The 18,317-nt window shown below is 39.3% G+C and overlaps 1 protein-coding gene across 19 annotated transcripts in view; it reads right to left on the bottom strand.

Moving 5' to 3' along the window:
• Positions 1-18,317, bottom strand: part of TRPM3 (transient receptor potential cation channel subfamily M member 3) — a 785,382-nt gene that overhangs the window by 173,287 nt on the left and 593,778 nt on the right. For 18 of the 19 annotated variants that reach the window (XM_032308281.1, XM_032308298.1, XM_032308285.1 and 15 more), the window contains one exon: positions 12,068-12,242. In XM_032308281.1, coding sequence (XP_032164172.1) covers positions 12,068-12,242 — 175 coding nt within the window. Of the gene's footprint in view, positions 1-12,063; positions 12,243-18,317 lie in introns of those variants that run through there. The other variant, XM_032308301.1, reaches the window with a different exon arrangement.

Below are 18,317 nucleotides of genomic sequence, written 5' to 3'. Positions count from 1 at the left end.
GATGATAGACTGTGTTTAGATCAGGTTCTTGCATGCAGAAGCTTTAAAAAAATTCAATGTTTCAAGTATGCTTTTGGGAAGAGGGTCACAGGTACGGGGGGGAAGGGTGGGGTAAATCTCAGCTCTCAGTCTAAGTAATTTGTCAAAGATTCCTTCGGACCCCATATTCGACTCTAGGCGATGTGGGAGCAAGTAAGACTATTTTTTCAGATGGATTAGTGACGGATTAATTCCTCACGGTTTTTCAATTATTCTTTCTTATAAATTATCCATAGACAACTGCTCAGTTACTCTGTCCCTCAATGCAGGTTCAAACAGTACCCCACAACAAAGAGCCTCTTGTTTCTGATATCCTATGTATTATGCCTGTAGGGAAGGACTCATATTGTCAGATAATTTAGACTGATGCACTTCATGGTGTTGATGAAACATTGACTATTTCCCAGACATATTTCAGGCAGATAAATTTATTTTCCCCTTGGCTTCATAATTCAATGTGCTATTTGATGACTGTCTGGTAGTGATATATGGGGTTATCTAGAACACTTTGTCTTCACTCCAGAATAAAAGTAGCCACCCATGGCATGTTGACTGAATGGCTCTTTCTTTGCATCATTGTTAATTCACCATGGAACTCTTTCCCCTGAGCCCAAATATGGCCTCAGACTCATTCTCAACACAGCATCCTAGGACGCTGGTATCAGTGCATTATTGTTGACACTCAAGATGAAAACTATTTGTCATGCCTGCATTAGAGATAATAAAATCTCAAATATACTATCAAATGGTGAATACCAAGGATATCACAGTGTTGAAGAACTCTAAATTTTAGGTTTGTCTCCAAGACACTGAACTAGGACCTCCATGAACTCAAAGGAATAGATTTTTTACTGCTCACTTTAGGGATCACTGCTTACGGATACTTGATTTGCACTGAATATCTCCAGAAAACACAATGAATATGTATATCAACTCGAGGACAGTTGTCCAGCAATTACGACAACTAAAGAGAAAGCTCATTGAAGCTGAGTGGAGACTTTTCTTGACAACAGTAGTACAGATGTGAGTTAACCTTGGAATGCTACATTAATGCATCTTTAGTGTGTCTCTGGTGGAAGAAGCTTTTACAGCACGTGGTCACTGCTCTATTTAGTTTTTATGAATCCTGTGGTCCATAATCAACAATGAGAACTACGTGGGGAACCTAATGGAAATCCATTAAGAACACTGCAAGCGTTATCTATTATTAATGATACCAGCGGGTGAGATGTTAATCCACTTTATTTCTAGAAGCTGCAGGTTCTCCTGTCTGCCAGGATGATCAAAATTCATCTCCTCTAAGGTAGAGGTATTAAATACCAGGGCATTTTATTATCTGAGGCTCCCTCAGACACATTTTAAATGTGTTTGTGGATTTTGAAGTCCTCATGGCTTCTCTTCACAAGAGAAAGAGGCTATCTTGTAGAAGCAGGTGGGGACATGGACGTGTACATCTCCTGCTAAGGCAGCAATGGGGAGGACAAATCAGTCTGGTTGTTTGGTGAATGGAAGGTTCGTTGAGATGGCCCTAGGAAGCAGCTGGGGCCAGAATGCAAAGGGTCTTGAGTCCAAGCAAAGGACTGTGGTCTTGACCTGTGGATTAATGGTCTTTAACTGGCTCCACAAAGAAGCCCCTAGAATTTTGAGGAGGTGCTTCAGAGCTGTCTGAGTGAGTGACACCTGGACAGAGAGAGGCTCTAGACCAGTGGCTCTCAAATTATGGTCCCTGGACCAACAGCATCTGCATCTCCTGGGTACTTCTTGGAAAAGCAAACCACCTGGCCAATCTGACCGAACTAGAAAATCTGAGATGGAGCCCAGCTATGTGATTTTTAATAAGCCCTCGAGGTGATTATGATGCAAGATAAACAGTTGAGAACTACTGGTCTAGGCCTTCCACCTCAGCTTCACCAGAGTAAACATGTAAACATGTGTGTATCTTGTCTTATTTTTTTTAATTTAATTTTTTTCAGCATTCCAAGATTCGTTATTTATGCACCACACCCAGTGTTCCACACAATACGTGCCCTCCTTAATACTGACCAACCCCACCCCCTCCCCTCCAAAATCCTCAGTTTGTTTCTCAGAGTCCACAGTCTCTCATGGTTTGTCTCCCACTCTGATCTCCCCCAACTCATTTCTCTCCAACTCCCAATGTCCTCTGTGTTATTCCTTATGCTCCACAAGTAAGTGAAACCATATATAATTGACTCTCTCTGCTTGACTTATTTCACTCAGTATATTCTCCTCCAGTCCCGTCCATGTTGATACAAAAGCTGGGTATTCATCCTTTCTAATGGAGGCATAATATTCCATTGTATATATGGACCACATCTTCTTTATCCATTCATCTGTTGAAGGGTATCTTGGCTCTTTTCACAGTTTAGCGACCATGGCCATTGCTGCTATGAACATTGGGGTACAGATGGCCCTTCTTTTCACTACATCTCTGTCTTTGGGGTAAATAACCAGTAGTGCAATTGCAGGGTCATAGGGAAGCTCTATTTTTAATTTCTTAAGGAATCTCTACACTGTTTTCCAAAGTGGCTGCACCAACTGGCATTCCCACCAACAGTGTAAGAGGGTTCCCCTTTCTCCACATCTTCTCTAACACTTGTTGTTTACTGTCTTGTTGATTTTGGCCCTTCTAACTGGTGTAATGTGGTATCTCAATGTGGTTTTGATTTAAATCTCCCTGATGGCTAATGATGATGAACATTTTTTCATATGTCTGCTAGTCATTTGTATGTCTTCTTTGGAGTGTCTGTTCATGTCTTCTGCCCATTTTTTGATGTGATTATCTGTTTTGTGTGTGTTGAGTTTGAGGAGTTCTTTATAGATCTTGGATATCAGCCTTTTGTCTGTAGTGTCATTTGCGAATATCTTCTCCCATTCTGTGGTTTGCTTCTTTGTTTTATTGACTGTTTCCCTTTCTGTGCAGAAGCTTTTGATCTTGATGAGGTCCCAAAAGTTCATTTTCACTTTGTTTCCTTTGCTTTTGGAGACATGTTTTGAAAGCTGCTGCTGTGGCTGATGTCAAAGAGGTTACTTCCTATGTTCTCCTCTAGGATTTTGATAGATTCCTGCCTCATGTTGAGGTCTTTTATCTGTTTCAAGTTTATCTTTGTGTATGGTGTAAGAGAATGGTCGAATTTCATTCTTCTATACATAGCTGTCCAATTTTCCCAGCACCGTTTATTGAAGAGACTGTCTTTTTTCTACTGTATATTCTTTCCTGCTTTGTCGAAGATTAGTTGACCAGAGAGTTGCAGGTCCATATCTGGACTGTCTACTCTGTTCCATTGGTCTATGTGTCTGTTTTAGAGACAGTACCATGCTGTCTTGGTGATCACAGCTTTGTAATAAAGCTTGAAATCAGGTAACATGATGCCCTAGTTTTGTTTTTCTTTTTTAACATTTCCTTAGCAATTCAGGGTCTCTTCTGGTTCCACACAAATTTTAGGATTGTTTGCTCCAGCCATTTGAAGAATGTCGGTGGAATTTTGATCAGGATGGTATTGAAAGTATAGATTGCTCTAGGCAGTATAGACATTTTAACAATGTTTATTCTTCCAATCCATGAGCATGGAATGCTTTTCCATCTTTTTTGTGTCTTCTTCAATTTTTTTCATGAGTGTTCTGTAGTTCCTTGAGTACAGAGCCTTTACCTCTTAGGTTAGTTTTATTCACTTTTAAAAAGTGAAAATCAATGCTACAGGCCTGTGGAAAATTGGGACTCTTAAAGGGTTGTCCCCTGCAATTATGAAGTCTAAGGTAAAGGAGCCAGGCCCTTCTAATGCTGAATGTAGTGGCTTTGATGACTCTCTGTGGCATCTTCCACAGCAGAGAAAGCTGTGCTTCACAACTAGCACCATTTGGGGTCTAAACACCTTTATGTTTCTCATTATCTTCTTTTCTCTTTTGAAATTGGTCATCCATTTTGACCTAGTCAGAAAATCATTTTCAAAAGAAATGAGGAAATGAACTGAATGCCCTTAAGAAGTCCATGTAAATATGAACAGAGCTATCTACCAGTCCTGGCAAAACAAGCATTTCTGTGGCAAAGCTTTTTCTTCAAGGGAGAGATTTTCAAGTCTAACAGATGTTTGGAACCAAAAACAGCTGTGATCAAGAAATAAATGAGGTGATCTTTGCTAAATAAACTTTTTAAGTCAACTGGGTTCCAGAGACAAAAGTTGGCAGTGGGTACAAAGTGCTTGTGGTAACAGAGCAATGGTTGGTGTGCCCAGTACACGCATGACATGTAGAAAGTGATGAAGCTCTTTCTGAAAACATCAGGGAAATATGAAGACAAAGTTCATTCATATACATTTAAGAGTTTCTGCAAGTGTGGTCCATGGACCACTCTGGTTGGAATCACTGGGATTTTTTTTTTTAAAAGATTTATTTTTTAGAGAGAACAAACCAACAAGTAGGGGAAGGGGAAGAGGAAGAGGGAGAGAGAGAATCTCAAGCAGACTCCCTGCTGAGCATGGAGCCCTACATAGGGCTCAATCCCAAGGCCCTGAGATCATGACCTGGGCTGAAGTCAAGAGTAGATGCTTAACTGACTGAGCCACCCAGGTGCCCCAGCATCACTGGGATTTTGGTTTCAAGGACAGTTTCCTGCAACCCAGCCCAGGAACACTGAATCAGGATTATTATGCCTATTTTCAATGTTTTCTGTGTAATAAGTGGTCAAGAAGTTAGCTAATCAAATCTCAGAGGAACATAGTTAATCCATCCTTTGAAATCTTCACTTGGTATTGATGGGCTGTCTAAAAGTCAGGGGCAGTGGTTCTCTGAAAAGGATTGGTTTATCATAATGGATTACTCAGCTCTGTGTTTTTTGTTTTTTGTTTTTTTTTTTCTGATGTCTGCTGTTTATATTCAAGGCCACAGTTTACCCGCTTGGAGCTGAGCAATTATAAAGCAAATTTAATCAATAGGAGAACTGACTGACCAACTGAGATCAGTAAAACTTCTCCCCTCACTAGTACTTTCTTCCATGAATGCTAGGTAATTGTTTTAAAGTCAATGCTTCGTCTTCTCCATGTTGACACAGCATGGATGGATCAAGTAACCATACTTTATTTTGAATAAACGAAGCTACTCCAACCTTCTGGAACTGGGGAGACAATGTCACAGGTATCTATACAGCAATATCTGTAATATATTTCATGGAGGGAAAAATTGCAATGTAAAAATTGCAAAATTGCATTTTAATAATTACAGGCATTAGTGTATGTGTGTGTATATATATACATACACATACTAATTATACATATAATTAATTTTATTAATTTGTCATTTAAATCGAAATATAGAAATTCCATATATAAATATATAATATAAAGTATATTAATATAATCAATATGTAATAAATATCAATATAAAAACAGAATATTAATATATAAATAGATTCAAATTATATTTATATGTAAATATATTATATATTAATATATTTGAATTATAGTTATAGAAATATATAATTAACATGTGTCATATCCTATGTAACATATTTAAAGATAAATTTGAGTATATATAAATTCAATGTAATAATATGTACACAGACCTCCAAACACACTATCTCATAAACTTATCCTTTTTACTGACTTTCCTTCAATACCATGCAGACTGATTCTTCGTTTTGTGTTGCGCTACATAAAAGAGGGTCAAGTATTAGCTTTTTCTTGGTCAATCAGGCTGATCCTCAGTTTGGATCCAGTTTTTAAAGGAAAATGGAGAAAAGGAGCAACAGAGTCATTATATTGCCATTTTGTGTGTAATTAACATAGGCTGTTCCACTGAATAGATCTTTGGGAGGAATGCCACACTCAAGTACTTTGCCCTCTGGGCTCTTGAAACACTTTGTACATTTATCACAGCACATGTGACCATCTAGTTATCTGTATTTATGCCTATGTTTTAATCTCCATTCTAGAATCTCTGACAGGACCATGTCTTGCTCATTCTCTAGCAGTTCCATGCATAAATGTTAACTTAGAAACGTTTACAAAAACAACGCTTTTTATAAATAAAGCCCTCAATATCCTTTGTCTGTACAACCTGTTTCCAACTTTCTTTCCTTCCTTCTCGGAAAGTTACAAAACAGACTCAAGTTTTGACAGGCTCATCTCTTACAGAAAATTCTATAAAAGAGACAAGGTAAGATGAAATTAATGGAAACTGAAATGGACACTTGAAGTCAGCAGGCTTGATATTTGTTTCCTTCTTTCTCACTGGACATTCCAATTATGTCTAAATCATACTGGGATACAAACCACCGAGATCAATTACCTCCTTTCAGCAGACCTCATGGAGACAAATGAGAGGGCTGTGACAGCCTTCAGCCTTAGATGGAAATCTCAAGCAGCAGAAGAAAGCATTAGTAACCATTGCACAGAGTGATATGCCCTAGGGATACAGACCACACCTGGATTTCTAAAATGGCTAGTTTTCTGGCAACTTCCTCCTAATTTTGGCCATTTTGATATGTACTTGGAGAGAAACAAGCTTTTGTTACATCTGTGCTAGGACAGAGATAAAATGGAAAGCCATGCAACCTATTTTTCCTTATTCATCTCCACTTTGCCTTCCATTTATGCCTTCAGCTCAGCTAATCAAAAAAACAAAGGGACCGGGCGCCTGGGTGGCTCAGTGGGTTAAGCCGCTGCCTTCGGCTCAGGTCATGATCTCAGGGTCCTGGGATCGAGCCCCGCATCGGGCTCTCTGCTCAGCAGGGAGCCTGCTTCCTCCTCTCTCTCTGCCTGCCTCTCTGCCTACTTGTAATCTCTCTCTGTCAAATAAATAAATAAATCTTTAAAAAAAAAAAAAAAAAAAACAAAGGGACCTTTATTAAGCTCCCTTAAAACAGGGAAGATAAGATTTTTTGATTTATTTGATTTTTTAAAAATCTATTCCTGTCCTCAAGAGTAGGCCAAAAGAGGGAATATCAGAATTTCTATTTGATTCATTTGATTTTTTAAAAAAATTTATTCCTGTCCTCAAGAGAAGGCCATTTCTCAGTGTTTCTCCACCATATTTACTGCAAATTCCACTGACACAGCACAGTGGGAAGAGTCTTAGTGTCTGTCCCACTGGTAGCTTCCCCAAAGTTATCCAGATACTACTTAAGATCTGTAAGGCTTTCTGCTATCACAGGTCCTGTTTCTTGTCCTAAGAGCTCTAAAAATGCTAAATCCATATAATTACTTATAGGAAAAAGACACCAAAATAAATGTAAGGATTGGCAATAAAACCCAGAGGAATGAGGGACATTGTCTCTGAATACACATGCATTCAGATGCCTTTTTCACGCTGACATTTTTCATCTGTGCGACTGACTGCTAAATGAGCTAGACTGTTTCTCTGCAATCTGAAACTTAGATTATGAATTTTCAAGCAACCTCTGACTTCAGCTGCAGGCACCTATCCCCTGAAAGGTGTTCCTGACAATGCGTGATGTTGGTTGGCTTCCTTGGTCAGCAGCAAAAAGAAGAATCTTAGTACTGAATCTTAGTATTTGAAAATGTAGGTCATTGGGGTGCCTGGGCAGCTCAGTTGCTAAGCATTTGCCTTCAGCTCAGGTCATGATCCCAGGACCCTGAGATGGAGCCCTACCTCAGGCTCCCTGCTCAGCAGAAGCCTGCTTCTCCCTCTCTCACTCCCCCTGCGTGTGTTCCTTCTCTCACTGTCTCTCTCCATCAAATGAATAAATAAAATCTTTAAAAAAGAAAAGAAAATGTAGGTCATCAAATCTAATGCTCCTGGGTGGCATTAATCTGTTTCTGTTTGCAGTGTTTAGTCATTCATGATTCAGAAAAAAAAATTGGTAAGATTTTTAAGGAATGAAATTAGTTAGGGAAAGGGATCTGTGACTCATTTTAAACTATGACAGAGGAGAAATAGAAAATCTAGTAGGACAATAAGGGAAAAAGAGAATTTGGCCATTTCTTTTGGGAAGCTTGTGCCATAGAGCAGAGACCCATGTGTGTGGGGTAGACAGAGCCTGTTTTCCTCTATCACCAGTAATCTCATCTTCAAAAGTTAATTAGTTTTGCCAATTATAATTTGCTTCCAAAGTGATGCCATTTCAAATTCATATTCTTGGAAGGTGGTTAATAACAGGGAATTTAAAGGCAAAATAGCAAGTTCACAAAAGTTAAACCAGAATGTGTGTAAATTTCATTCACTTCTTTAAGATTATAAAATGAAAAGCTTTAGAGTTGAATATACACATTTACCTGTCGTTGGACCTGTATTATTTATCTAACCCTTTGTAAATGATTTTGAAACATTTTAAAGCATATTTGAATAACAACAACAACAAAAAAACCCCAAAAAGCAAAAATCAATGACTCCAAACTCTGATTGAAGGTTTAGTAAACAAGGTATGTGTGTTTTCTTTTTTCTTTTCTTTTCTTTTTTTTTTTTTTTTTTTTTTAAGATTTTATTTATTTATTTGATAGACAGAGATGACAAGTAGGCAGAGAGTCAGGCAGAGAGACAGGCAGAGAGACAGGAGGAAGCAGGCTCTCCATGGAGCAGAGAGCCCGATGCGGGGCTCGATCCCAGGACTCTGGGATCATGACCCGAGCCGAAGGCAGAGGCTTCAATCCACTGAGCCACCCAGGCGCCCCGGTATGTGTGTTTTCTATAATCAATTTTATATGTACAATTATACCCATTTATTTATATATGTTTGTCTGTATGAACATATAGTTACACATTTATATTTATTTGTAGTGAAATATATCCCAACTCTGTTGGACTTTTTGGGAATCAAAAAAGAAATTCTTGGTGAATGTAGTCAGAGATGGGCTCATTTTTGTTTGTTTTTTGGCTTTCTTTTTCAGCATAAAGAAAACACACTCCCAGGGCGCCTGGATGGCTCAGTGGGTTAAAGCCTCTGCCTTCGGCTCAGGTCATGATCCCAGGGTCCTGGGATCCAGCCCCGCATTGGGCTCTCTGCTCAGCAGGGAGCCTGCTTCTCCGTCTCTCTCTGCCTGCCTCTTTGCCTACTTGTGATCTCTCTTTGTCAAATAAATAAATAAAATCTTAAAAAAAAAAAAAAGAAAGAAAGAAAACACACTCCTGTAAAATACTGTTCCTTGGAAGTGCTTTTTTAAATCAGCTATACATGTGTGGCTAGACAACTTCTTATTCAAGCGAAATAAACATGATTAATTCCGGCAGTTATTCAAATGACACAGAGCAACGTCACGAATTCATTTGATCAGGATAAATTTATAATTGCTTTCCTGGAGCAAGAGCATACTTCTATTCTAACAGCCTATAAAATAAATAAATGCAGACTTGTATATTTGGGTTGGCAAATATAAAGTTTCTCTTGAAGTTTGTATTTTCTTAATAACTGTTTCTAAGTGTTTCTTAAAATTTTTTAAGTTTTAATTTTAATAATTCCCAAGGTTAGAAATCAGATCTTAATTCTCCATCTTCATGCTGTTTAATTCTTTGATGATCCACTTGGTTTATATGTTTGCACATGACTACGCTTTTTCACACTGGTCATAAAATAAACAGAACTAAAACTAAACTTTGGCTTTAAAACTAGAATTGCCAATTAAAGTTAAAAGGGCATGGTATTCTAACTCTTATTTGGGTCTGGGTCGGAGGAAGGAAAAGAGTCTATCTATATGATGCCTGACACTAATATTATACTATGTGTTAACTGGAATTTAGGTAAAAACTTAATTTTTTTTTTAAAGGAAAGTTGGGGAAAAAAGAGGAACCCCCACTGGTCAGCTTGGACACTGGTTCACAGCCAGGAATGCAGTGATTTTATCTTTTGGGACTACATAGAATAATAAAAAAAAATAAGAAATTACAATGCAAAGGGGACGCTAAAGGGAACTTAAGTGCACCTACAGCCAAACAACAGGACCACTGAAGTACTACGTAAGAAACATGAAGGCAGATGCCACAAAATCCATTTCAGTGAATTTCTGTAATAGACCAGGTAGAGTCCTGACCTGGGATCGGGGGCAAGTACGTAACTGCTCTGTGCATCTGTCCCCCTGGTTCCACCCAAGTTCTAAGGCGTGTACCATTTCCCCTACATACAAAACAGAATCAGGAAGAGCAACGGAGCAAAAAACTGTAACACTTTGAAAGTATACAACCCATAGCAGAACAAAAGGGAGGCCCTGGACCCAGACCTTCCCTGTGCACAGACCTAGAAGACCTGAAATGCTGAGATCAACAGTTCACTTCTCCATGAATTTTCTGAAAAGGAAATGTGCATTCTCAATGCAACCTCGTGTCTACTTTGCGGAAACACCGTACGGTGATTACAGGCACTGGGAAGGCAGAAAGGAAGCCAAAGCTAAAAACTGTGTAAATTCTTCAGGTATGTTTGCAAAAGGAACACACTGCTATATATAAATCGCTGAGCACTATGGCTAAATTTATAATAAAATCAAAGCACAGTTGAGGATCCTGAGCTCTGGTTTGTAACCCACATGGAGGCTTTCGGGCTAGTGTTCTTTTGAGTTTTTTAGCTGGAGAATGGACCAATATTTACAATGAAAGGAGAACAGAAAGGTAGTATCAATTTGCCAGGAAGCAAACTCCGATTTCATGCTCATGAATATTGGCTTTTGTTTTTGTTTTTATTCATATCAAAAGCTTTAAGGGGGCCTGAAATCACTGTCCCTATAAGCCTTGTTAGCTGGAGGGCCCGTGACTCTCCTGTATTCAGGTCAGGACAGGGCGCCGTGTGAATGGCCACCTGGTGGACGGTGGGGCATGGAGTGTCCCGCACCGGGCAAGTTCACCAGTCACTCACTATTATCATTACACGCTTGTCTACCTCCTAGACTTCCTAGGGGCTCTCGGAGGCTAGGAAGAGTTGTTATGCTTTTTCCTATCTGCGTGTGTGGTGCTCAGTGGGCACTTTGTGGATATTTGTAAGAGGGATAAATAAAAGATCCCATCTCCTCTGGGGCTCCTTTCTCCCACCAGGTTCATGGGTTAGGAGAACTGATTAGGTGAGAAACTTCCTTATTTAAAAATTCAATGACCGGGGTGCCTGGCTGCCCCTGTCTGAAGAGCGAGGGACTCTTAATCTTGGGGTTGTGAGCTTGAGCCCCATGCTGGGTACAAGACTATGTATATCAATAAGAACTTAAAAAAATAAAAATAATGGTGAATGCTATGAAGTGTGTAAACCTGGCAATTCACAGACCTGTACCCCTGGGGCTAATAATACATTATATGTTTATAAAAAAATTAAAAAATTAAAAACAAACAACAAACAAAAAACAAACAAAAAAAATTCAATGACTCCTCCTAGTTTTCTTCCTTAAACTTATTCACACTCAGGATGAGCTATTTTGATCAATAATACTGGAGTGCTTGGATTTTTACCACTCCCTGGATGGGACCTCAGACTGGTAGGGAAGGCGGAAAGGGAGGTCCTTCTTGGGGCTGGGGCTTTGGACTGTTGAAAATACCAACAGGGGACAGACAGACCAAGGAAAGTGCATGGGCAGGAGGCCAGGAAGGATGTACAGAGGACCAGAGTGGTTAGAGGCTCTGCTTTTTGAGCCGATCTAGAAGGATTTCACAGCACAGGCCATCCAAAATTTTGGTAAACCTTTGGCCTTTGTAAACATGCAGCAGTTTGGTGAAGCTGGTGTTTGGAGGCTGAACCTGAAAGCTGCACATCCCAGCTTCTCCCAAGGTTCTTGCATGAACCATAAGGTCTGGATTAGCTGTCCTTCATGTGTTCAAACCCAGTCCCTGCTTCTCCATAGAGGGAGGAGCAGAAGAGAGAAGAAATGAAGAGAAGAGAAGTGCTATGACCCCTCTTTCCCTTTTTTTCTTCCTTATTAGTCTGGTCTAGTGGGGCTTTCATGGAATTTCTCACTTCATAGGACATCTAGAATATCTTCCCTACCACCTTCCCAAGACCAAACGTCTCCATCAATGGATACGATCTTTCAGAGCTTTCAACACAGGCTTTGTACTCAAAGGTCTCTATGGGGCCTGGTAAATTACCTACCCGCCTTCTTCTGAATATTTATGCCCAAATGCCAGGATGTCAGATGCCCGTCCACTCCCATCACAGACAACAACAGGCACGGGAGGGGTGTCTCGAAGGTACTCCAAGACGATCGAGATCACATTGGGTCCTCCTTCCACAATGAGCGCCACCACCGGAACGCCTTGACCGATTCCTGCATTAAAAAAGGAAAAGAAAAGGAAAAAAAAAAAAGAGAAAAGAACACAAAGCCAGCAAACCAAAGAAACAAAAAAGGGAAACAAAAAGCACAAACTAAAATTACTGAGCACGGGGGAGATAACAACATATGAAGGGATAAAATACGGAGCAAAAATTGTACAGAAAATCCTTTCGCAGAATCTTCCCACCACAGAGTCTATCTGACTTTGCCCTCTCCCCGGACAGAGCTCCCGGGGTGCTGGGGCTGGTGAAGGCACCCACCACCCTACTTTCCGGGGGCAGGAGGGGTGTGTGCAAGGGTGAGGAGGGAGAGGAAGGAAGGTTAGTAGATGAAGTCCTGAGCCAGCAACCGGAAGATTGGAAGCTAAATGTGACCTCAAGCAAGTCTCCTATGTACCCAGTGGTTTAGTTTCTTACGTGGATAACAGGAATTTAAAACAGGTCAGATCCCTGATATCATCACAGTGCTAAGAAAACACCTGAAAGGTTCCCTTTATTAAAGATTACCAAAATCAGCTGGGGACATATTTACACTTGTTGAGTCAACTACTGGCTACATTAGAGGTCTATGTATATCTGACCATAAATGATCTTCTGGATTATGGGTTCTTAACAGCATAGTAGTCATGATAAAGAATCTGGGAGACATGGCAACTACCATCTGCCTCCTGCCATTACTGTGTCCTCACCATTGAGCAAGGTGCTAGGCACATGGTGGGCGGTCCGGAAACAGGTGTTGAATTCAGTTGTTGAATTCTGGGGTGTCCCAGACTTTTTCTCAAGTATTTCAGCTATTCATGGTGAGCTCAAAGATGTAAAACTTGCCCTAACATCAGCAGTCACATAGGGTTCAACCCAACATATTAAAGACGAGTATTAAAAACGAATGTCCATGAGAGACAACAATGAAAAAGAAATGAAGAAGTTCATTTTCAAGTGACCTCCCCAAGTGTCGGCACGGTTCATCGAACCACTTCTTTTGCTCATTTTGGTATCACACGGCATTTTCTCACTCGTCACCTTCCCAGAATAGTTAAGGAATTGAGAAGTACCATAAAAATGAGATGGTTTAAAAAAAATGATGGTTTTATACAGAAAAGCTATCTTAAAAAAGAAATAATCAAGATTCTGTACCACTTCTGTAAATACGAACTAAAAATAAAACCTTTAGTCATCTCAGTTTTTCCCTTTCCCCCTCCTGTTGTGGGTTGTTTTTTTTCCCCCCTTTTATCCAGAAACTGCTGCCCTGTGAGAAATAATAGTATTTCTTGCTCCATTAAGAAGGGATTGCGTTTGACGTGGGTGACCTGTTACATTTCTACAGTATTATCAGTAGCCTACGGACTTCTCTTCACTAAGTCAGTGTTTTTCATGGTTTGATTTTCATCTTAAAGGAATGGTCCACAATGTTAGTTACACAAAAATGGGTGCTATTTTTAAATCAACATATTAAAAGTATAAGAAAATGATGATTGTGGGCCCCAAGATTTCTTTTTGTACTGCAGAGGGAATTATAGGAGACGGATGACCCATGTGCCATTGGATGGTTGTGGATGGAGAAAATTCCTCCTTTGGGTCCAAGGGGAGGGAAGCGGGAAGCGGGAAGCAAAAGGTCAGTGCGGCTGCCCTTTGGCTCAAAGACCATTAATGATTCAGACAAAATGTCCCTTTAAACTCCATTTATTGGGGCACCTGTGTGGTTCAGTGGGTTAAAGCCTCTGCCTTCGGCTCAGGTCATGATCTCAGGGTCCTGGGATTGAGTCCCGCATCGGGCTCTCTGCTCCGCGGGGAGCCTGCTTCCCCCTTTCTCTCTGCCTGCCTCTCTGCCTACTTGTGATCTCTGTTGGTCAAATAAATAAAATCTTTAAAAAAATAAAACAACAAAAAATAAAACTCCATTTGCATGTCTATGAAGGAGATGTTTTCCCCACTGGTGATCCTGAGGATTAAGTAAGTTCCTGTTGAAAGGCTCTTTGAAAATCAAGGGCTAATTTGAAATGTTAATACAGCACACTTGTTTATAAAGGGAATTTGCTGACATAGGAAACAGCCATCCCTACATGGATTTGTATTTTCATACATGTTAGAAAAGGGTCTCTTTTCCAATATTTAAAATTTTTAGGAGGCATTTCCCAAAGAACTATGATATTTAATTTTTCCCTTTTCCTTGGGTTAGTACATGTATTGTAGGGCTTCATATCAAGGAAGAGTAATACGCCATTCTAGCTGTTTTATACCAAATGATATATTTAGACTCATTCTAGGATCTTCCAAGAGAGGCATTTGCCAAATTCTGATTTTGGGCATTGATTCTGTCGGTGGAATCTTTACTCCGACTTACAGACCAATTGTGATCCACTCAATATTCTCATGGAGAACGAAGTCTTAGAATGAGCCTTCTAGAATTTCCAGTCATCTACAACCTACCAGACAACAGGCAAGACAGCTGGAAACCTCTCTTCTCTTTGAGGGGATACATAGGATTCCCTCCAAAGGATCAATTTTTATAGGGTGACTTGAGAGCAATAAACTGTCAAATGACTTCATATCAGTATTTTTATCAAATTGTTGTAACCGTAGAAACACAGACACATTTTAGATGATCAAATTTCCTATATTTGGAATGAAGCCATTATCGATCACAAGGATAAGAACAACTATATTAATTTATATTATTATTATATCCATGCTATTATATATCCAGTGCTAAAAATCGGATGAAGTATCAAGATATCATCTCCTTTTTCAACAGTTCTGATTATATCTGGCCTCCAAATTCTCTTCCATTTCCTACAGTGATAATACATGGAAATTTGTTCCATAGACAACAAAAGCTCTTATAGTCTAAAATAAAGTACTTACTGTCTAAAATAAAGTACTCTTGAATTTCTTAGTTATGGGAGGTAGAGAAAGAGGCTATATCTAAAAATTTCATGCTTTATGTAAACTACCAGAATATGGTAACATTAAGTCTTTCTGTCAGGAAACACACACACACACACACACACACACACCCGCCTTTGTTTCTGAGAAAAGAAAATGACATCAAATAATCAGTAATGCACAAAAGCAATTGTTCTTAGACCATTTTTTGGAGAAAAGGGTCTTTGAATACTTTTGTGACTCTGATGAAGGCTAGTGACTCTTTCTCCAGAAAAATAAACATACATAGGGATAATCAAAAAAGTGTGTCTATGCAATTTCAAGGGTATATGGATCTTTGAGAGTGACTCATGAAAAACTTGCGAGTGGACCCTTATAAAACTCCACCCTAGATTAACCACATTATTCTGTGAAGCCCTGTGAAAGATGTTCTGGAATGGGTTTTCACGTGAAACTTTATGCCCAAGGGATCTCTGTACCTGTTGCTGTTCAGGTACACTGACGGGCTACACTTCCACAGCAAACACACGGTCTGTAGGATATCACCCTTCTCTTCGTTCTTTCTCTCATTTTTCTTTATTTCTTCTATTCACACTTAAGTTTCCAAGTTACATTTTGGACACAGGATATTAAAAATACCCTAGAGGGGCACTTGGATGGCTCAGTGGGTTAAAGCCTCTGCCTTTGGCTCAGGTCATGATCCCAGAGTCCTGGGATCGAGTTCCACATCGGGCTCTCTGCTCAGTGGGGAGCCTGCTTCCCTTCTTCTCTCTGCCTGCCTCTCTGCCTACTTGTGATCTCTGTCTATCAGAAAAAAAAAATCTTAAAAAAAATACCCTAGAGATAGTCACAAATACAAAAATTAGACTCTGTAGTATATGACCTCTTTAGTTTAAAAAAAAAAAAAAGCCTTTTAAACTATCAAGAAGAGTACATTTTCTATTTTGGACATAAAGAAAACATTTTTCTTTCTGGAATCCACTGCATATTCAGCTTGATTCACATGGCCTGCTACTATTTTCTCCATGCCCATAACAAAATTAATACAAATTCCTTTGAAGATAGCTACAAATTTATACCATGTCGGCTAAGCCTACTAGCCATTCACACACACACAAAATAGTTGTTCAGATTTATAGTTTGTGAGGTTTTTTTTTTAATACATTTCCTGTGCTTTCGGGGAAAAATAGGTAAATTCCTTAGTTGATCACAATAATTTTTCATTTTCTACTATAACCAAAGGTTTTCCTTTGAAATCCAAGTGATTTCCATTATAATTTAATTTTAGAGTAATGTGGAGTTGCTTAAGCAGGAAGAGGCAAGATGCTTGCCACACTCTCAAGCTTTTGCAATGTTGTAGCTAGGAGCGCAGCCTTCAAAACTGTGGGTTGGTTAATGGATTTAACAGCTACATTTGACAACATTCCAGGTTGACCTAGGGCTTTCAAAATACAAACTGAACCCCAGTTCACTGTTCTTTGCAGAAGATAGCCTCTTGGACTTCTGTCACATTTTGTTCTGGCTGCAATGTCCTTTAGCTTGGGCTCCCAGTAAGGCAGAAAGTATCAAATTTGGCTTAAGCAAAAACTGGGTTGGGTGTTGGGAGGAAGGGAGGTAGCAGGAATAAGAGAATGTCTTAAAATTCCAAAAGACTTCCCCCACCCCCTTTCTTGCTGGTGACTTGAGATAGTAATCTATGATCAGTTCAGACACTTGGGAAAACATTCACAAGTAGTAGTGAAATGCCTGGATAATATGATAGTTTTGATCAAAGGAAAGGAACACTTTGGATTTATGTCAACATCACCATATATGATCGAAAATGCCTATGGGCCTAAGGAATATTTTATTTTCTGTTGGAAATTGTTTGTATTTACATGAGGATGGAGTATGGAATGTTGGTCTTAGGTAGGCCATCATGATATAAACCACAGATTAGGTGATTATTATAGGAGAGACCATGTAGAAAGGAGGGTTCAAACTCTCCATGAGAGACAACTTCCCAAAGATCTTAATGCATTCAAGACTGAGTCTGCCAATGGTGGGTGGACCTTTCTGTCAAGCCCCTAAAATTGTGTAACAATAACATGAACACAGTTAATCCACTGGCCTTACCACCTCTGGGATTATGTGACTCTTGATGATTTAGAAGTTTGTGTGGAGAATTCACATGCTCTGAAATTATGCGTATGGTAGGATTTTACCAGTATATTTTATATTTCACAATTTTAAAGTCGCATAATTAAAATTGGCATATAATTTTAAAGCATTGGACATGTCCCCTTCATCCAACTTCTCACTTGAATTGCCTGGTCTTTGGTTCACTGGTTGACTCTACCAACAGAACACTATCCACTATCTCCTGTATTTGGACCACATAATGAAGCCAAAAAAACTCAGCAATTGCCCAAGATTTTGCATTTCTCAAACAGAACTTTGTATAGACTTGGAGGGTCTTAGTGGTTACTATAGTGATGGGAAGACAAGCAGTAAGCTGTTTACCTCATTTTAACGGACACCGATTTGCTGCCTACTCAAGCAGTAATGGCTGAAGTTTGCGTAATACACAACTTTCAACAGATAGGTTCAAAATGAGATTCTTGAAGTTCTTATCTATTTGTGTATCTCTTTTATGGTCAGAGAAATTGTGGCTAGATTTATGAAAAGGATGTAAATCTGGTAATCACTTGTGTTCAACAGACAACACTCAAAGCTATTCTTGTTTATTAAGTTTATTAAGGTGCTTCTTATAATTGGGAAGATTCATAACCCTTGAATATTCAGGAACAACTATAGAATATTATGGTCCAGAAAGAGAATATTTTAATATGCTGTATTTTTTGAAAGGAAACATAATTGGAAATTGTTGAGCTATCAAGGAACAGGGTGAGCCCAAGAAAATATCTAGGGGATGACCTAAGAAAAAACTCTAGAAAATGACATAAGAAAACACCTTTTCTTCTTCTGAAAAGATCTTTTCAGTCTTCTGTGGAAGTAGATGTTTTGGATATTGCCTTCATGTTTTAGAGGTAGGATATACTATCTACTCAAGACAACAGAACTATAACTGGAATGTGGCTGGCCTTCCTTGAAATGAGTAATAACCCAATTAATTATCTGTTGGTGAGTCAGGGTGGTATAACAATTGGTCAACACCAAACCCTGCGAACCACTGCTATGCGTCATT

The sequence above is a fragment of the Mustela erminea genome, chromosome 12 (assembly GCF_009829155.1).
Source record: "Mustela erminea isolate mMusErm1 chromosome 12, mMusErm1.Pri, whole genome shotgun sequence".
NCBI classification, from domain to species: domain Eukaryota; kingdom Metazoa; phylum Chordata; class Mammalia; order Carnivora; family Mustelidae; genus Mustela; species Mustela erminea.
This window is presented reverse-complemented; position numbering and strand designations above follow the sequence as displayed.